The 17,728-nt window shown below is 35.1% G+C and overlaps 2 protein-coding genes and 1 long non-coding RNA gene across 3 annotated transcripts; 1 reads left to right on the plus strand and 2 right to left on the minus strand.

Annotated features, from left to right (window-relative positions):
* Positions 1–1,486: 1,486 nt before the first annotated feature.
* Positions 1,487–2,654, minus strand: LOC132547005 (uncharacterized). The gene is made up of 2 exons (XR_009554087.1): positions 2,608–2,654; positions 1,487–2,145 (listed from the first exon to the last, which is right to left on the minus strand). It is a non-coding gene; the product is annotated as an uncharacterized LOC132547005 (long non-coding RNA).
* Positions 2,655–6,489: 3,835 nt separating this feature from the next.
* On the minus strand, positions 6,490–6,831 carry LOC132546985 (variant surface antigen A-like). The gene has a single exon (XM_060210720.1). It carries the CDS (start codon positions 6,829–6,831, stop codon positions 6,490–6,492), a length of 342 nt encoding a protein of 113 aa, XP_060066703.1.
* A 3,751-nt stretch (positions 6,832–10,582) lies between these two features.
* Positions 10,583–16,434, plus strand: LOC132546970 (DNA fragmentation factor subunit alpha-like). The gene is made up of 4 exons (XM_060210702.1): positions 10,583–10,676; positions 10,918–11,076; positions 12,997–13,136; positions 13,707–16,434. The coding sequence occupies exons 1-4, from the start codon at positions 10,583–10,585 to the stop codon at positions 13,926–13,928; spliced, it is 615 nt and encodes a 204-aa protein (XP_060066685.1). The 3' UTR covers positions 13,929–16,434.
* The last annotated feature ends 1,294 nt before the right edge of the window (positions 16,435–17,728 follow it).

Genomic DNA, 17,728 nt, shown 5'->3' on the forward strand with positions numbered 1-17,728 from the left:
ATTGTTATTTAAAGACAAGCTGTCACCGATACATGTTTATCTGAAAGTGAAATTCAGCCTCGAATGAAACACAAGTCAGCCAACCGATAGGGGCACATTAAGTTCCCCATATGTATATAATAGTGTGTTGGTAGATCTTATCACCAAAGTCGCACAATATTGTCGAACAGGATTTCGACCACTTTTACGATTTTGTCCTTTAAATATTTCTTCTTTGGTTTAGACTTTTTATGTAAACGCTCCAGTATAGTTCACAGCCATATCTCTGCACTATCGTTCAAGTTGTCGGTTCAGAAAAGGGTATCTTACTTCGTCGGTACTTTAAACTTTTAGGCCTCTATATTCAGATCTAAATCCTTCGTCTTAATTGTTAGTTTGTAGTGGTCGCTTCTGGTCGGTCCGTAGGAACTATTTACAGATATTATGAACCCTGCCTCTCAAGTGTTTATCCAGCCCGTTCTCAAAGGTGTTGAGTGTTGTTGCCTGTACAGTATCTCCTGTTAGTGAGTGCCATTAATTTACAACCCTTTGAGAGAACTTTCTCCAAACTGTATGTGTGTCCCCTTGTCCTTTTGTTTTGATTTCTGATGATCAAATTTGCTGATGCCTGATTGTCATGAAACCCTCTCACAATCTTAAAAACCTCGATCACGTCTACATTTCAAAGACAGAAGGTTTATTTTTTTCATTCTATCCTCGAATGTAATAGCTCTCATTCCTGGTAGTAGCTTTGTGACTCTTTGTACGTTCTCCAGTTAATTAACATCCTGTATTTGGTGGGGATTCCAGATGCTTGCTCCATATTCAAGTGAGGTCTTACTAGCACTTTATATAGTAAACAAAATGATTTGCTATTCAGGTATGTGTTCTTCTTATCGTTCCCTATATTCGGTTTGCTTTGTTTTCCACTCTGGATGTGCTGTCTAACACTAAGCTTGTTATCCACTATAATACCCGAGTCTTTTTCCTCCTTCTGTACCTTCAGCTGACTTGGACTTTTAGTCCCTTCTGACTCCTTATAGAGATGAAGATTTGTAACAAAGGGATCCCTCTCAATTATCATATGGTGACAATTATCAGGGTGAAACTTTAACAGCAACATGTCAGCCAACCTTGAAGATTATCTAAATTTTTCTGCAGATTTATTTTTCTTCCTGATGTCACTGTACAATTTTGTATCGTCAGTAAATAACATGGCTATTGAATTCAAATTCTCGGGAAGGTCATTAATATACAAGACAAATAAAGTTGGACCAAGGACACCCCCCTGTGGTATGCCACTTGTCACTGGCTTCCAACATGATGTGATACATGCTGTTGTCGGCCTGTTAAAAATTCCCCCATCCAACTCCTCATCTGTTTTGATACTCTATATGACTCAAGCTTACCAATCAGTCTTCTGTGGGGTACCGTATCAAATGCCTTCATAAAGTCCATATAGACTGCTAACGTTTATGACTTCCAGCAATAAAACCATACAAATGGAAACACTTATATACGTTTATTTATTTACACAATCCTATAACCACACACAACTCGCAAACACACAGTACTCTCGCACCATACCAACAACACAGTAGCATATAATATATGATATTATCCTTACAATATATTATAATATCCTACTACACTACAACAAACACGATCAGAACTAATACAGTCTGTAGCTTGGCGAATCTTCGTTCCCACACTGGATCACCGTAACGAAACAACGAAGTTCGAACACAGTCTCTCCTCATCAACACAAGTCGACCACAAGACAGTACAACCATGTTCCTGACAGCATGTAGATTCAGCTGTACAGTCACACAGCTTCAGCAGTATCCAGAAACTGGCTATGTCGATGCCAAGGCCAGGTATGAATACGATGTGTCAATATACACATATGTCACGTGCGACTCTCCATACATCACCGATACATAACAATAAGCTCATGTATATAACATAATACAGCAGCTAGAGTCATTCCACGCGGCCAAAACTCCCAACTTCACAACAAGTTGGCAATGGACAACATCACAAACCCTCGTGAGTTGTCGTAGATAAAGATACACAGGTGTGACTGGAAATCCGCTGGGTCGTATAGGTTTCCATAGTTCCTCACTGAGTCAGGGACTTGCTATGCAGTAGTGGGAACGGTAAAAGCTACAACAAATTAATTAAGTTCTATAACTAAATGTAACATAACAATATAGACATAATCACGAAGTAAATATACCATTATAAGCAATATACCTTCCCATAACACATATTACGCTCCCCACTATGTAACTATATCCACGCACAAATAGTAAATTATGCGGAATTAATGCATACACTTATTGTAAGTTATTATTTAAATATATCTAAATATCAGATTAATATACATAGATATTTATTTCACCTTAAGCGTAAACAACTCAGGCACACCCGATACTGTACGAGTACTCGCTCACCTTCTGCACGCATATCTTACTTGTAAACAACGCGCTATCGAACACCTGAACTAGATAATACTACGGCTTCCATACGCACCAAAAACTAAATTTCAGAACTATATAGCAAATGAAAGTTAAACAATGAACTAACCTAACTTTGAAATGAATCTATAAAACATTTAATACTTACCGTGATCTGTGTTTCACGCTTGTCGTACCTTCACCCGTATTCATGCGCAGTCGCCTACTTTACGTAATCGTGAGTTAATAAACACTAAAACACGCGTAATTCAAATAATACCATGTACATTATACCTGCACAAGTATGTCGATGTGTGACATAGACAACATCCACACTTCCACCTTCGTCGATGATCTCAGTCCATTGATCAATAATCTTTGACAGATGAAGCACGGTTCACTTGCCTTTCATCTTGCCTTGGACTTCATAGTTGATTGTTAATAAGATGGGTCATTACTCATTGCCTCACTATTTTCTCCATTACTCATTGTCTTACTGTTTTTTCCATTACTCATTGTCTCACTATTTTCTCCATTACTCATTGTCTTACTGTTTTCTCTATTACTCATTGTCTTACTATTTTCTCTATTACTCATTGCCTCACTGTTTTCTCTATTACTCATTGCCTTACTATTTTCTCTATTACTCATTGCCTCACTGTTTTCTCTATTACTCATTGCCTCACTATTTTCTCCATTACTCATTGCCTCACTGTTTTCTCTATTACTCATTGCCTTACTATTTTCTCTATTACTCATTGCCTCACTGTTTTCTCTATTACTCATTGCCTCACTATTTTCTCCATTGCTCATTGTCTTACTATTTTATCCATTACTCATTGTCTCACTATTTTCTCCATTACTCATTGTCTTACTGTTTTCTCTATTACTCATTGTCTCACTATTTTCTCCATTACTCATTGTCTTACTGTTTTCTCCATTACTCATTGTCTCACTATTTTCTCCATTACTCATTGTCTTACTGTTTTTTCCATTACTCATTGCCTCACTATTTTCTCCATTACTCATTATCTTACTATTTTCTCCATTACTCATTGTCTCACTTTTTTCTCCATTACTCATTGTCTTACAGTTTTCTCCATTACTCATTGCCTCACTATTTTTTCCATTACTCATTGTCTTACTGTTTTTTCCTTTACTCACTGCCTCACTATTTTCTCTATTACTCATTGCCTCACTGTTTTCTCTATTACTCATTGTCTTACTATTTTCTCCATTGCTCATTATCTTACTATTTTATCCATTACTCATTGTCTCACTATTTTCTCCTTTACTCATTGTCTTACTGTTTTCTCTATTACTCATTGTCTCACTATTTTCTCCATTACTCATTGTCTTACTGTTTTCTCTATTACTCATTGTCTCACTATTTTCTCCATTACTCATTGTCTTACTGTTTTCTCTATTACTCATTGTCTCACTATTTTCTCCATTACTCATTGTCTTACTGTTTTCTCTATTACTCATTGTCTCACTATTTTCTCCTTTACTCATTGTCTTACTGTTTTCTCTATTACTCATTGTCTCACTATTTTCTCCATTACTCATTGTCTTACTGTTTTCTCTATTACTCATTGTCTCACTATTTTCTCCATTACTCATTGTCTTACTGTTTTCTCTATTACTCATTGTCTCACTATTTTCTCCTTTACTCATTGTCTTACTGTTTTCTCTATTACTCATTGTCTCACTATTTTCTCCATTACTCATTGTCTTACTGTTTTCTCTATTACTCATTGTCTCACTATTTTCTCCATTACTCATTGTCTTACTGTTTTCTCTATTACTCATTGTCTCACTATTTTCTCCTTTACTCATTGTCTTACTGTTTTCTCTATTACTCATTGTCTCACTATTTTCTCCATTACTCATTGTCTTACTGTTTTCTCTATTACTCATTGTCTCACTATTTTCTCCATTACTCATTGTCTTACTGTTTTCTCTATTACTCATTGTCTCACTATTTTCTCCATTACTCATTGTCTTACTGTTTTCTCTATTACTCATTGTCTCACTATTTTCTCCATTACTCATTGCCTCACTGTTTTCTCTATTACTCATTGCCTTACTATTTTCTCTATTACTCATTGCCTCACTGTTTTCTCTATTACTCATTGCCTCACTATTTTCTCCATTGCTCATTGTCTTACTATTTTATCCATTACTCATTGTCTCACTATTTTCTCCATTACTCATTGTCTTACTGTTTTCTCTATTACTCATTGTCTCACTATTTTCTCCATTACTCATTGCCTCACTGTTTTCTCTATTACTCATTGCCTTACTATTTTCTCTATTACTCATTGCCTCACTGTTTTCTTTATTACTCATTGCCTCACTATTTTCTCCATTGCTCATTGTCTTACTATTTTATCCATTACTCATTGTCTCACTATTTTCTCCATTACTCATTGTCTTACTGTTTTCTCTATTACTCATTGTCTCACTATTTTCTCCATTACTCATTGTCTTACAGTTTTCTCTATTACTCATTGTCTCACTATTTTCTCCATTACTCATTGTCTTACTGTTTTCTCTATTACTCATTGTCTCACTATTTTCTCCATTACTCATTGCCTCACTGTTTTCTCTATTACTCATTGCCTTACTATTTTCTCTATTACTCATTGCCTCACTATTATCTCTATTACTCATTGCCTCACTATTTTCTCAATTACTCATTGTCTTACTGTTTTCTCTATTACTCATTGTCTTACTATTTTCTCTATTACTAATTGCCTCACTGATTTCTTCATTACTCATTGTCTCACTTTTTTCTCCATTACTCATTGTCTTACTGTTTTCTCTATTACTCATTGTCTCACTATTTTCTCCATTACTAATTGCCTCACTGATTTCTTCATTACTCATTGTCTCACTTTTTTCTCCATTACTCATTGTCTTACTGTTTTCTCTATTACTCATTGTCTCACTATTTTCTCCATTACTCATTGTCTTACTGTTTTCTCTATTACTCATTGTCTCACTATTTTCTCCATTACTCATTGTCTTACTGTTTTCTCTATTACTCATTGTCTCACTATTTTCTCCATTACTCATTGCCTCACTGTTTTCTCTATTACTCATTGCCTTACTATTTTCTCTATTACTCATTGCCTCACTATTATCTCTATTACTCATTGCCTCACTATTTTCTCAATTACTCATTGTCTTACTGTTTTCTCTATTACTCATTGTCTTACTATTTTCTCTATTACTAATTGCCTCACTGATTTCTTCATTACTCATTGTCTCACTTTTTTCTCCATTACTCATTGTCTCACTATTTCCTCCATTACTCATTGCCTCACTATTTTCTCCATTACTCATTGCCTTACTATTTTATCCATTACTCATTGCCTCACTGTTTTCTCTATAACTCATTGCCTCACCTTTTTTCTCTATTACTAATTGCCTCACTGTTTTCTTCATTACTCATTGTCTTACTATTTTCTCCATTACTCATTGCCTCACTATTTCCTCCATTACTCATTGCCTCACTATTTTCTCCATTACTCATTGCCTTACTATTTTCTCCATTACTCAATGCCTCATTGTTTTCTCTATAACTCATTGCCTCACTATTTTCTCCATTACTCAATGCCTTACTATTTTCTCCATTACTCATTGCCTCATTGTTTTCTCTATAACTCATTGCCTCACTATTTTCTCCATTACTCAATGCCTTACTATTTTCTCCATTACTCATTGCCTCACTATTTTCTCCATTACTCATTGTCTCACTATTTTCTCCATTACTCATTGCCTCATTATTTTCTTCATTACTCATTGTCTTACTATTTTCTCCATTACTCATTGCCTCACTATTTTCTCCATTACTCATTGTCTCACTATTATCTCCATTACTCATTGTCTTTTCTCCATTACTCATTCTCTCACTATTTTCTCCATTACTCATTGCTTCATTATTTTCTCTATTACTCATTGTCTAACTTTTTTCTCCATTACTCATTGTCTCACTATTTCCTCCATTACTCATTGCCTCACTATTTTCTCCATTACTCATTGCCTAACTATTTTCTCCATTACTCATTGCCTCACTGTTTTCTCTATAACTCATTGCCTTACTATTTTCTCCATTACTCATTGTCTTTTCTCCATTACTCACTGCCCCACTATTTTCTCTATTACTCATTGTCTTACTGTTTTCTCCATTACTCATTGCCTCACTATTTTCTCCATTACTCATTGCCTCACTTTTTTCTCCATTACGCATTGTCTCACTATTTTCTCCATTAGTTATTGCCTCACTTTTTTCTCTATTACTAATTGCCTCACTGTTTTCTTCATTACTCATTGTCTTACTGTTTTCTCCATTACTCATTGCCTCACTGTTTCCTCCATTACTCATTGTCTCACTATTTTCTCCATTACTCATTGCCTCAATATTTTCTCCATTACTCAATGTCTTACTATTTTCTCCATTACTGATTGCCTCACTATTTCCTCCATTACTCATTGCCTCACTATTTTCTCCATTACTCATTGTCTCACTATTTTCTCCATTACTCATTGTCTTACTATTTTCTCCATTACTCATTGTCTTACTATTTTCTCCATTACTCATTGTCTTACTATTTTCTCCATTACTCATTGTCTCACTATTTTCTCCATTACTCATTGCCTCACTATTTTCTCTATTACTCATTGTCTCACTATTTTCTCCATTACTCATTGCCTCACTATTTTCTCTATTACTCATTGTCTTACTATTTTCTCCATTACTCATTGTCTTACTATTTTCTCCATTACTCATTGTCTTACTATTTTCTCCATTACTCATTGTCTTACTATTTTCTCCATTACTCATTGTCTTACTGTTTTCTCTATTACTCATTGCCTCACTATTTTCTCCATTACTCATTGTCTCACTATTTTCTCCATTACTTATTGCCTCACTTTTTTCTCCATTACTAATTGCCTCACTGTTTTCTTCATTACTCATTGTCTTACTATTTTCTCCATTACTCATTGCCTCACTATTTCCTCCATTACTCATTGCCTCACTATTTTCTCCATTACTCATTGCCTCACTATTATCTCCATTACTCATTGCCTCACTATTTTCTCCATTACTCATTGCCTCACTATTTTCTCCATTACTCATTGTCTCACTATTTTCTCCATTACTCATTGCCTCACTGTTTTCTCCATTACTCATTGCCTCACTATTTTCTCCAATTCTCATTGCCTCACTGTTTTCTCCATTACTCACTGCCTCACTATTTTCTCCATTACTCATTGCCTCACTATTTTTTTCTATTACTCATTGTCTCACTATTTTCTCTATTACTCATTGTCTGACTATTTTCTCTATTACTCATTGTCTCAATATTTTCTCTATTACTCATTGCCTCACTATTTTCTCTATTACTCATTGCCTCACTGTTTTCTCCATTACTCATTGTCTGTTTTCTCCATAACTCATTGCCATACTATTTTCCCCATTACTCATTGCCTCATTATTTTCTCTATTACTCATTGCCTTACTGTTTTCTCTATTACTCATTGCCTCACTGTTTTCTCCATTACTCATTGCCTCACTATTTTCTCCATTACTCACTGCCTCACTATTTTCTCCATTACTCATTGTCTTACTGTTTTCTCCATTAACTTGCATATAACACTAGTTAAGCTCACAGGCCTTTAGTTACCAGCATACTGCGTATCTCTCTTTTAAAATAAGGCTGAGATCTTTGCTTTCTTCCAGTCTTTTGGAACCTGACATTCAATCAGAAGGTTCTTCCAGATTTTTTTTCGAGAGTATCTTTACCTCCTCAGCAATGGACTGTTCCATCTTCTTTCCGGCCTTTATCACCAAGTTTTTTCGCTTTATTTCTTGCCTTTGTGTATTCCTTGTGTTTCAGTTCATCCCCAGTCTCAATAAATCTTTGCCAGCATCGGTGCTTCTTGCGGATTGTTTTCGACATATTCCCGTCCCAGTGGTTGTTTATAACTTTTCTTTGTGACTGTCATTTCCGATATTTGTTTAGCAGCAGTATCTAGTAGTTTTTAACAAATTTCTTATATTTTTCATCCACAGATCCATTTAAACATAATTTCCAATTTACTGATAAGTCTTCCATCATGGTTGCCGTAGTTGTACATCAGTTTCCTGGTAATCTCCTATTGGCTATCACCGTTATATACATGTATCAAGTTAATACATCCGCGATCGCCTTTACCCAGTCACGATATTAACCTGTACATTCTCAGCCATATTTTCCTCATTAGTAAATATAAGGTTCAATAAACCGGGTTCCTGGTTCATTCTTATCCTGGTTGGGATCTTGACATGTTGATAAATAATTGTCTCTGTTTGACTCCAAGAACTGAAATGAAATATTCCGTGATTAGTATGTGTGAGTAATTTGACACTCCTATCTCTGCCTGTAGCTTATCCAACAAACTATTGTTTTCTACTATACTTTAGGACTTGTGTACAGTTTATTACCTTCACTTAGGTTGACAGTTGCCCATATATGCTCTTTGAATCTTGTAACCATGGATACCTCTGTTGTCTTCAATTCAGAATTTATAAAAAGGGTGGTTCCTCTTATACCGATATACTCAGATGAAGTATAATAATGTACAGGGTCGAAAACGAAATATTCTAGCAGAAAAAAAAAAACCCAAAACAAACAAAAAATAAATAAAAATAAAAACCAATCAGAGTGTTCAAAATTGGTCAAAAGCTCTTTTGAGTTTATTAAACTCCATATTATATTAATTCCACTTCCTGTGGAAACAGTATGACAATGAGACTGTAACCCTGGTATGATAGTAAAGTAGTAAAAAACTCAAGTTATTTGATGTTATCACGGACGTAAATCGATATTTAACTGAAGTACGTTGGACAACAAAACAAGTCGGTCATGAAACGCTGTTTATATGAATATATGTGAAGTTTATAAATCCAATGTAAAAATAATGAAAAGTCATATCTTCATCTTCAACTGACAATCTGAATTATTACGATATTTGATAAAATTTGTAGCTTTTTATAAGAACACCATGATGATAATCCGCCATTAAGACTTATCGAGTAATTACAAGTAAAGTTAGACATGGTTTAGGTGGCTTTCAACAGCACGAACTATTAAGTTAAAACTCCTATTATTTTCCTTTGATTTCGTTCTACTTACAACCATGATGATTTAGATTTGGCTTCCTTTCGGATGAGGGAGTGCCGCTTTTGTATCATTGTTCATTTAGGTCATTGATCTACAGTAAAGGAATTTTACCTGCTAGCGGATGAAGTGTTCAATATATAGTTACATATGATGCTTTATTATGACACTTAACCAAACAAACAAAAAATGCAAGCTAACAGCCGCGTCGACAAAAAGGTTATATAGCTTATTTTCAATGTTATAAGCGACACATATACGTGCATCCAGCCGAGCCGGTAGGTGACAGAATAAATGCACGTACATGTTGATTTGGACAGAGCGAACTAGACAGATTACAGATACAAGTGATATTGTTGCTATGTTTAGATCTACATATATAAGTGATATTGTTGCTATGTTAAGATCTCATTAATGTCTTTATGACTAAATATGTAGGCAGCTATCATGTGTCTATTGTAATCATAACCTACTTCCGCTGCTATCTACGGGTACTTTCTCTTTGTCTTATCCGTTCTTTACCAAAGGCGTCACTGTGCGATTTGTAATCTTTGAAATCTACACTGTCCTACTCTCATAATTTACAAATATCACGCAGACTTCTTTGGTTCATGGCTTCATGTAAATAATGAAGCAAAATATAGACATGTAATGTTATATACTGTATGTCTTCTGAGCCCACCCCTCCCCCTTGATAAAATGAAATCAAAGGAAGGAATGTATTTCCATCTTGTGTCAGTTTAATTGCTAGCACCTGAGCTTGGTGGCTTTGAACAGGAATTCAAAAGGAAATGAATTTTATATCGTATTACACTTTGTTTCTGTCGGATTTTACAATGTGGAACAGAAGAGCTACAGATTTGTACAACTTTGAATGACATTCGGTGTTATAATTTGTGACAATCACTACATATTAAAATTATTATCAAGTATATTTTAATGTAAAAAATGCCTGATTTTGCCAACAGAATCATGAGTACTGCCAGACCATTCAGGATTTGGAGTTATGACAGAAGTGTGAAGAAGGGGATCATTGCTTCTTCCTTGCATGAACTTGTTCAGAAAGGTATAGAAATTAACAAATAATAATTTAGGACTATAATTCTGCCATAAAATTTGATACCAACAAAGCAAATATTTAGTTCTTACTTTTTTCATGTAAATTTACCAATTCAATACAGCCTTCACAAATAATTGGAATTCTTATTATCAAAATTTATTGTGACAATATCAAACTTCTGATCAGATACATATTACAGAACAATGAGTTGTGTTTCCTGACTGATTGAGCTTTATCACATGTACAGGTAGAGAGAAGGTAGGAATACTACCTGAGGAAACAGTGAGAGTTGTACTTGAGGAAGACGGTACAGAGATTGATGATGATGATTACTTTCTGTTCCTCCCACATAATACAACGCTGATGCTCCTTACTAGGGATCAAAGTTGGGCAGTGGAGGGGAAAGGTAATGTGTACCATACTTCATCCAGCTGTATTTCTTTATTTGTTTTTGCTATGCATGATAAAATTAACACAATCATGCTACAGTGTTAAGGTTTAGTACAGGGTATTCATTTCAATTCTACAACAAGTTTACAGCTAGATGCTGTTCATTTGAAGTGTACGTTTTACAACCTACAATGTAAAATCATTTGTTGCAGAGCATAGTCCTCAGGGAGGCCCATATCTAATAACTGTAATCAATCAGAGTTTCTTAATTTATAATATTGCTTTATGATTTCATATAATTCCTCTAAGGCTTCATATCAGATATACAGAATGTATATATATTTAGATGTGGAACTTTGGAAAAAGATCTAGTACTTACCGATACTGAAATACAGATCTTACATTATGAAAATAGGGTCAAACCTGACTTAATAAAAGTTAATTTGTTTACATTTACGTTGTGTATTCTTGATTTGGTCTTACCAGTTAAATGGATGTTTACACTCTGGTAAATGTCAAGTCAGACAACCTTTCCCACACGGAATCGGCTTATTTTGTTCTTCCATCAGCTTTTGGGCTGTTACATCTTTGCGTATAACAACAAATGATTAATGATTATTAATTTTTAGCCCCTCAGATGATGGTGGGCTATTAAATTCGTCCTACATTCTTGGTCCATCCATGCGTTTATCTGAAAAACAATTTTTAGCACATCCATCATCCTTCTGTCTGTTTGTCCTTCTGTCCGTTTGTCTGTCTGTCCATCCCTATACAATTTTGGTTAATTCTATTTCTTGAAAAGTATTCATTTTCATATGTCGGTTCCCCTTGGTCCTTAGTTCTGTCTGTTTGATTTTGGGACTGATCAGAGTTACAAAATGGCCATCGTAGATTTTGACTTTGAAAGTTTGAGAACTACAGCATAGATTTTTCTCAAATTTCATGTGTAGGTTTCTGTTACCCCGCTATGTTGTACTATCCTTATTTTATACAAAAGACCAGCAACAACCGTTCTCAAGTACAAATGTTGAGTATTAACACAAGTTACAACAATGATAACATGTATGGCCTGAGTATCAAGCTTAACAAGTTACTCCTTCCACGGCCACACCAGGACTGACTCTATTAGCTGTGATCTTACAGTTTATCCTAAAGTAATTATAATCTAATTCTGATAGGGAAAGTGTCTTCTACTGATCTACAATTAAACCGTGACCAGTTAATGTCTCCATAGTGGAGAGCATGTCCAGCCAATGTTTCACGGCATGATTCTGACACTAAGGTGACCGCAATTAAACTATCTGTCTGATAAGCCAGCCGGTCACATTAAGATTTAACACAAATTATGTTCTACACTTGAGTGACAAATTTCACCATTAACAGTTTCCCTTGATCCCTAGTCGTGTTATTTCATTTTGGTACTGATTAGAAAAAGAATATGGCGTACAGGAAGCCATCTTGGGTTTTGCCTTTGAAATAAAAATCATTGGTTTTAGGTCATTGTAATAAAATCAATGGTTATTTAGTCTCTATTTGAAAGACTCCGGGGCATGTCTTTAAATGCCAGTTGTTTTGGGTACCATTAAAATTCATAGTATTTGAACGTTGATATCAATGTAACCTAATATAAAGACCACATGTCTCATTGTAATTAGATCTTCTAAGAAGACTATTTTTTTTGCTTCCTTGATTGGCTGTTATAAACAGGTGTTATTTTCTGTTATTTAAATACTTTCTCATACGTTAGTATTTTTTAATTTTCATTGGTATACCATCAGAGTTATTAAATGGGTGCTGTAAAATATCTGATGCCAGTTAAGCTCCTCATACATTCCCTAAAAATGACTCTCACTGTCAGGTGGAAATTTAAAAAATGTGCTCTCTGCTTTAAAAACGACATACCTGGTATCTAAAATTGACAACCCTATACTTACAGAAAATCGGTCAGGACTGGATGAGCCAGATTTTATGATTGGTGGCGAAGGACAGCAGATTTCTGAAAGAACAATAGAGCTGATCACTGGTCTACAAAAGGACATAACTCGTCTTATAGCCTTTTCTAACGAGGATTTACAGGTCAGTTTGGATTTATTACTGCAGTTAGATCTGCTGTCATCCCTTTTTAGTTAAAATTTGCATTTCCTAGAGGTTTCTAAATTGAAAACAATTTTCTTCCATTCTCAATGTTATTGACAAAAAAAAATCTTGGAAAATACAGCCAAGTCAAGTTAAATGGGATTTATGTTTTCAAAGTTTGAATAAATGAGGATTGACTGTAACATTATAAAGGGTGTTTTCAGTAAATGACAGACGGTGTAATATGAAAAATGATCTTCAATAAAAATGTGTATATAAACATTATTAAGGAACTTGTTTATTTTTAGATGATACAGGAAGTGACAGAATAATAACTTGTACACCATAACAATAAGGAATTGTCATTTCAGTAACAATCGCATTGACGTATGTGATTGAATAGGCATTCTACCAGCGTTATATAACCCTAAAGTTTTATATTAACTAACATAGCATGGTATATAATGTAATATTAACTGATGTGTCAATTTCAGTAAAATTTCTGAAGTATGTGTCATGATATTGTTACAATAACATAATACTTTATATAATAACTGCAAATTTTTGTAGGGTGTAATCGACCTCAGTGTTCCAGCACTAGCCAACCTCCTTCATGACACTGAAAGTTATGCAGAAGCTGTACAGGAAGCTTGTCAACGCCACCTAGATGAGAGAATGCAGACCTCTGAGGCCATGGACCTGTTGCGATTGTATCACACGTCGAGACAAAACAGTAATCTGATAATAGGAGAAGAATCGTCCACTAAGCGACAGAAGTCTGCTAACACATGATCTGTATAGTGTGAGATTTACAGTGCCTTCTAAGCAGTGCAATTTCTTCATGTAGTTGTATGTTTTACAGTAACATTCCTCCATCACAATGCTTGTCTTTGTATATGTGTCTGAGACTCACAAAACCTATAGGTTATCAATATGTAAAGAATTAAATATAGGCAGCACTTATGAGAAGATCACCTATGTAGCAGAGCTTGTTATTACTTTGTGGCAGTACCTGTACCTGTACAGGCAGAACTCTGATCATACATATATTTGAACATTTTCTTCAGGTTGGTAATGTCAATAGAATAGAAGTTCTAATAAAACAACCAGTAGAAGTAAGAATGTGACGTTAAGATGATTACAAGGTCACCTTCATCAGACAAATGATTTGGCATTTCTCCGATGAAGTTGACAGTATAGTCATCAAATTGTCACACTCCAACGTCTACTGTTTGTGTTATAAGATGAAGGTGACCGTGTAGTCATCAAATTGTCACACTCCAACGTCAACTGGTTGTGTTATAAGATGAAGCTGACAGTGTAGTCATCAAATTGTCACACTCCAACGTCAACTGGTTGTGTTATAAGATGAAGGTGACCGTGTAGTCATCAAATTGTCACACTCCAACGTCAACTGGTTGTGTTATAAGATGAAGGTGACCGTGTAGTCATCAAATTGTCACACTCCAACGTCAACTGGTTGTGTTATAAGATGAAGGTGACCGTGTAGTCATCAAATTGTCACACTCCAACGTCTACTGGTTGTGTTATAAGATGAAGGTGACAGTGTAGTCATCAAATTGTCACACTCCAACGTCTACTGGTTGTGTTATAAGATGAAGGTGACAGTGTAGTCATCAAATTGTCACACTCCAACGTCTACTGGTTGTGTTATAAGATGAAGGTGACAGTGTAGTCATCAAATTGTCACACTTCTACTGATTGTGCCATAAGGACTTCTAATCTATCATGATCATACCTGTGGCAGACTTGTGATCATCCATTATAATTAACAGTGCGATAAATATCAGTATCACTTGAGCAATTATCAGTTACTTCTGGCAGAGGTCCTGTTCAATTTTGTGGCAACATTAAAGTCCTGAAGAGTTGTTTTGTGGCATTCACAGTTGCCTATGGCAGCTGTCCTGATCTGTTGTTTGGTGGCATTCATAGTTGCCTATGGTAGCTGGCCTGATCTATTGTTTGGTGGTTTTCATAGTTGCCTATGGCAACAGTCCTGATCTGTTGTTTGGTGGTTTTCATAGTTGCCTATGACCGCTGTCCTGATCTGTTGTTTGGTGGCATTCATACTTGTCTATAGCAGCTGTCCTGATCTGCTGTTTGGTGGCATTCATACTTGTCTATAGCAGCTGTCCTGATCTGCTGTTTGGTGGCATTCATACTTGTCTATAGCAGCTGTCCTGATCTGCTGTTTGGTGGCATTCATACTTGCCAATGGCAGCTGTCCTGATCTGTTGTTTGCCTGTTTAGCAGCAGACACAATTTGCTTGTAAGGCAGCTTTAACAAGAACAGGCATTTCAGAAATATTCAAGTGTTAAAATATAAAATTTGCTTTACTCTTTTGATTTACAGCATGTAGTCTGTATAGCTTGCAGATTACTATAATTACTTTAAAGATTGTGTGAATGAGTAAGAGATGATATGTAAGGTTATGATTTAAAACATGAGAACTTCCACTGTTCTTTGTGTTTCTATACAGTGTGATAGATATGTGGCGAAATTACTCTTTTTATCTAGAAAGGATGTGTTAGTCTAAACTCTCTGTGCAGGAAACCTGGAAATCTTTGTTTACAAAAAAAAAATTCCTTTATTCAGAAAGTAGAGGAATTATTTTGTTGATAGGTAAAAGACTTACTTGTGACAGTAATAATTCTAAACATTCCACTGAAGGCTGGATGATCTCTTGAGAATTACTGTATTGTTAGTACAATACTTAGACAAGCATATACCACATCAAATTTATTCATGATGTGCTTTGCTAATTTGCAACATTTTAATGAGTTAAAAATTGTTCATTATAAGTTTCACTTTTTTGGGGAAAATTAATTTCAATTATCAATAGAAGAAATTAAAAAGTGAATATGATAATTGAAGTAATTGTTCTATCCAAGCTTAATTATATGCGTCTGAAATATATTACTAATAATGCCTAATTATTTTCAACCTCCTGGAGCAGTGGTCTTATTGATTCTGAATTTAGGTTGATATTTTGATATCAGTCTGATGTCTGTGAAAGTCATGATAATTCAGACTATCCTTTATTGAGTGGGTATGTTTTCTCCGAGTTACTTTATATTAAGCAGTTGATGATAGATGATCACACTTGAGCAGTAATTCAGAGTCAATGCAGTTGTAATACATTATCTTGTACTGCCATCTGAGTACAAGACATTATAGGTACAATGTATTGTAGTTTGGCTTTGTTTACACAAACATGTATGCGTGTTATTATTGTAAAGTTTTTACATTTTATAATAAAATTCATAAAGATTAAGATATATGCCTTGTTATTATTTAAAGTATTTATTTATTCAAGCCACAGAAAACCTGTTTTAACCAACACTTGTCATGTAGGACAACAAAATAGCTGACACATCTGTCTTTAAGGACACCTGGATGTTTAGTATCTGAACCATTGAAGACCTGACAAAACTGACACCTGTCTTTAAGGACACCTGGTCATTTGTGTAGACCTGATCCTCAGAAAACTGGACAAAACTGACACCTGTCTTTAAGGACACCTGGATGTTTAGTATCTGAGCCATTGAGGACCTGACAAAACTGACACCTGTCTTTAAGGACACCTGGATGTTTAATATCTGAACCATTGAAGACCTGACAAAACTGAGACCTGTCTTTAAGGATATCTTTGATAGGCGACTCACCTAGTCATCTGTGTATTACATTGATTTACAAAAATCCAGCCTAAACCAAATCACATTAATATTTTCGGGATGGGAACTTTCTATACTGATCTTCAGTTTGTAAGCACAATATATTTTACTTTGACCAATCAGAAGAGCTTCTATAATTGTTTCCTCGGTGATGGTTTTGGAAGCTCCATCCAAGTCAAATTATAGGTATGATTAGTTATCTGTTCAAAAACAAAATAAAAAAAAAAAAAAATAAATAATAATAAATGTCCTGAGGAGTCCCAAAGATGACACTTTATATAAAAACAGGTCATCAGATATGCCAGAATTTCGCGCCAAAACGTTGCATGCACATTATGCAACACATAGCCCTTTGTTCATCGACACTGGATTGCGGATTCACATTGATTCTGGTTTACCCCTAGACATTGGCAGGGCCAGACTGAAACAATTGTGCTGTCATCGATTAGTCCAGATGTGTCTTCTGCTTTCAATACATATGCTTTAATAAACTAACAAAGGGAGTGCAATCTTCCTTTTAAATAACATGATGAATGTAACCTTAGTTGGTGATCAAACTTGGTCGATGAAATCTTTCATCCCAGCATGCCACAATCCCAATATCAGTACCCTGAACCTTTTGGTTATTGACATATTGACACATTAAGCTTCTATGAACTTAAAAGTAGGTCAAGGCTATTCATTTGAACAAACTATGTCATGTAAGTAGCCTAATATCTGTGTCTTGGGACACATTTGACCCCCATAACCTGGAAAGTGGTCAAGGTTATAAAAGTTCGAACAAACATTGAAGCCATTCTTCCAAGCATGCGACAGCTTCAACATCAGTACTCTGGATCTTCTGGTTGCTTGAAAATTATATTTGACCTTGTGATCTTGAAAGTGTATCAAGGTCA

The sequence above is a fragment of the Ylistrum balloti genome, unplaced genomic scaffold, assembly GCF_031769215.1.
Source record: "Ylistrum balloti isolate Yb309-2 unplaced genomic scaffold, AGI_CSIRO_Ybal_v1 Utg369926, whole genome shotgun sequence".
Taxonomy (NCBI): Eukaryota; Metazoa; Mollusca; class Bivalvia; order Pectinida; family Pectinidae; genus Ylistrum; species Ylistrum balloti.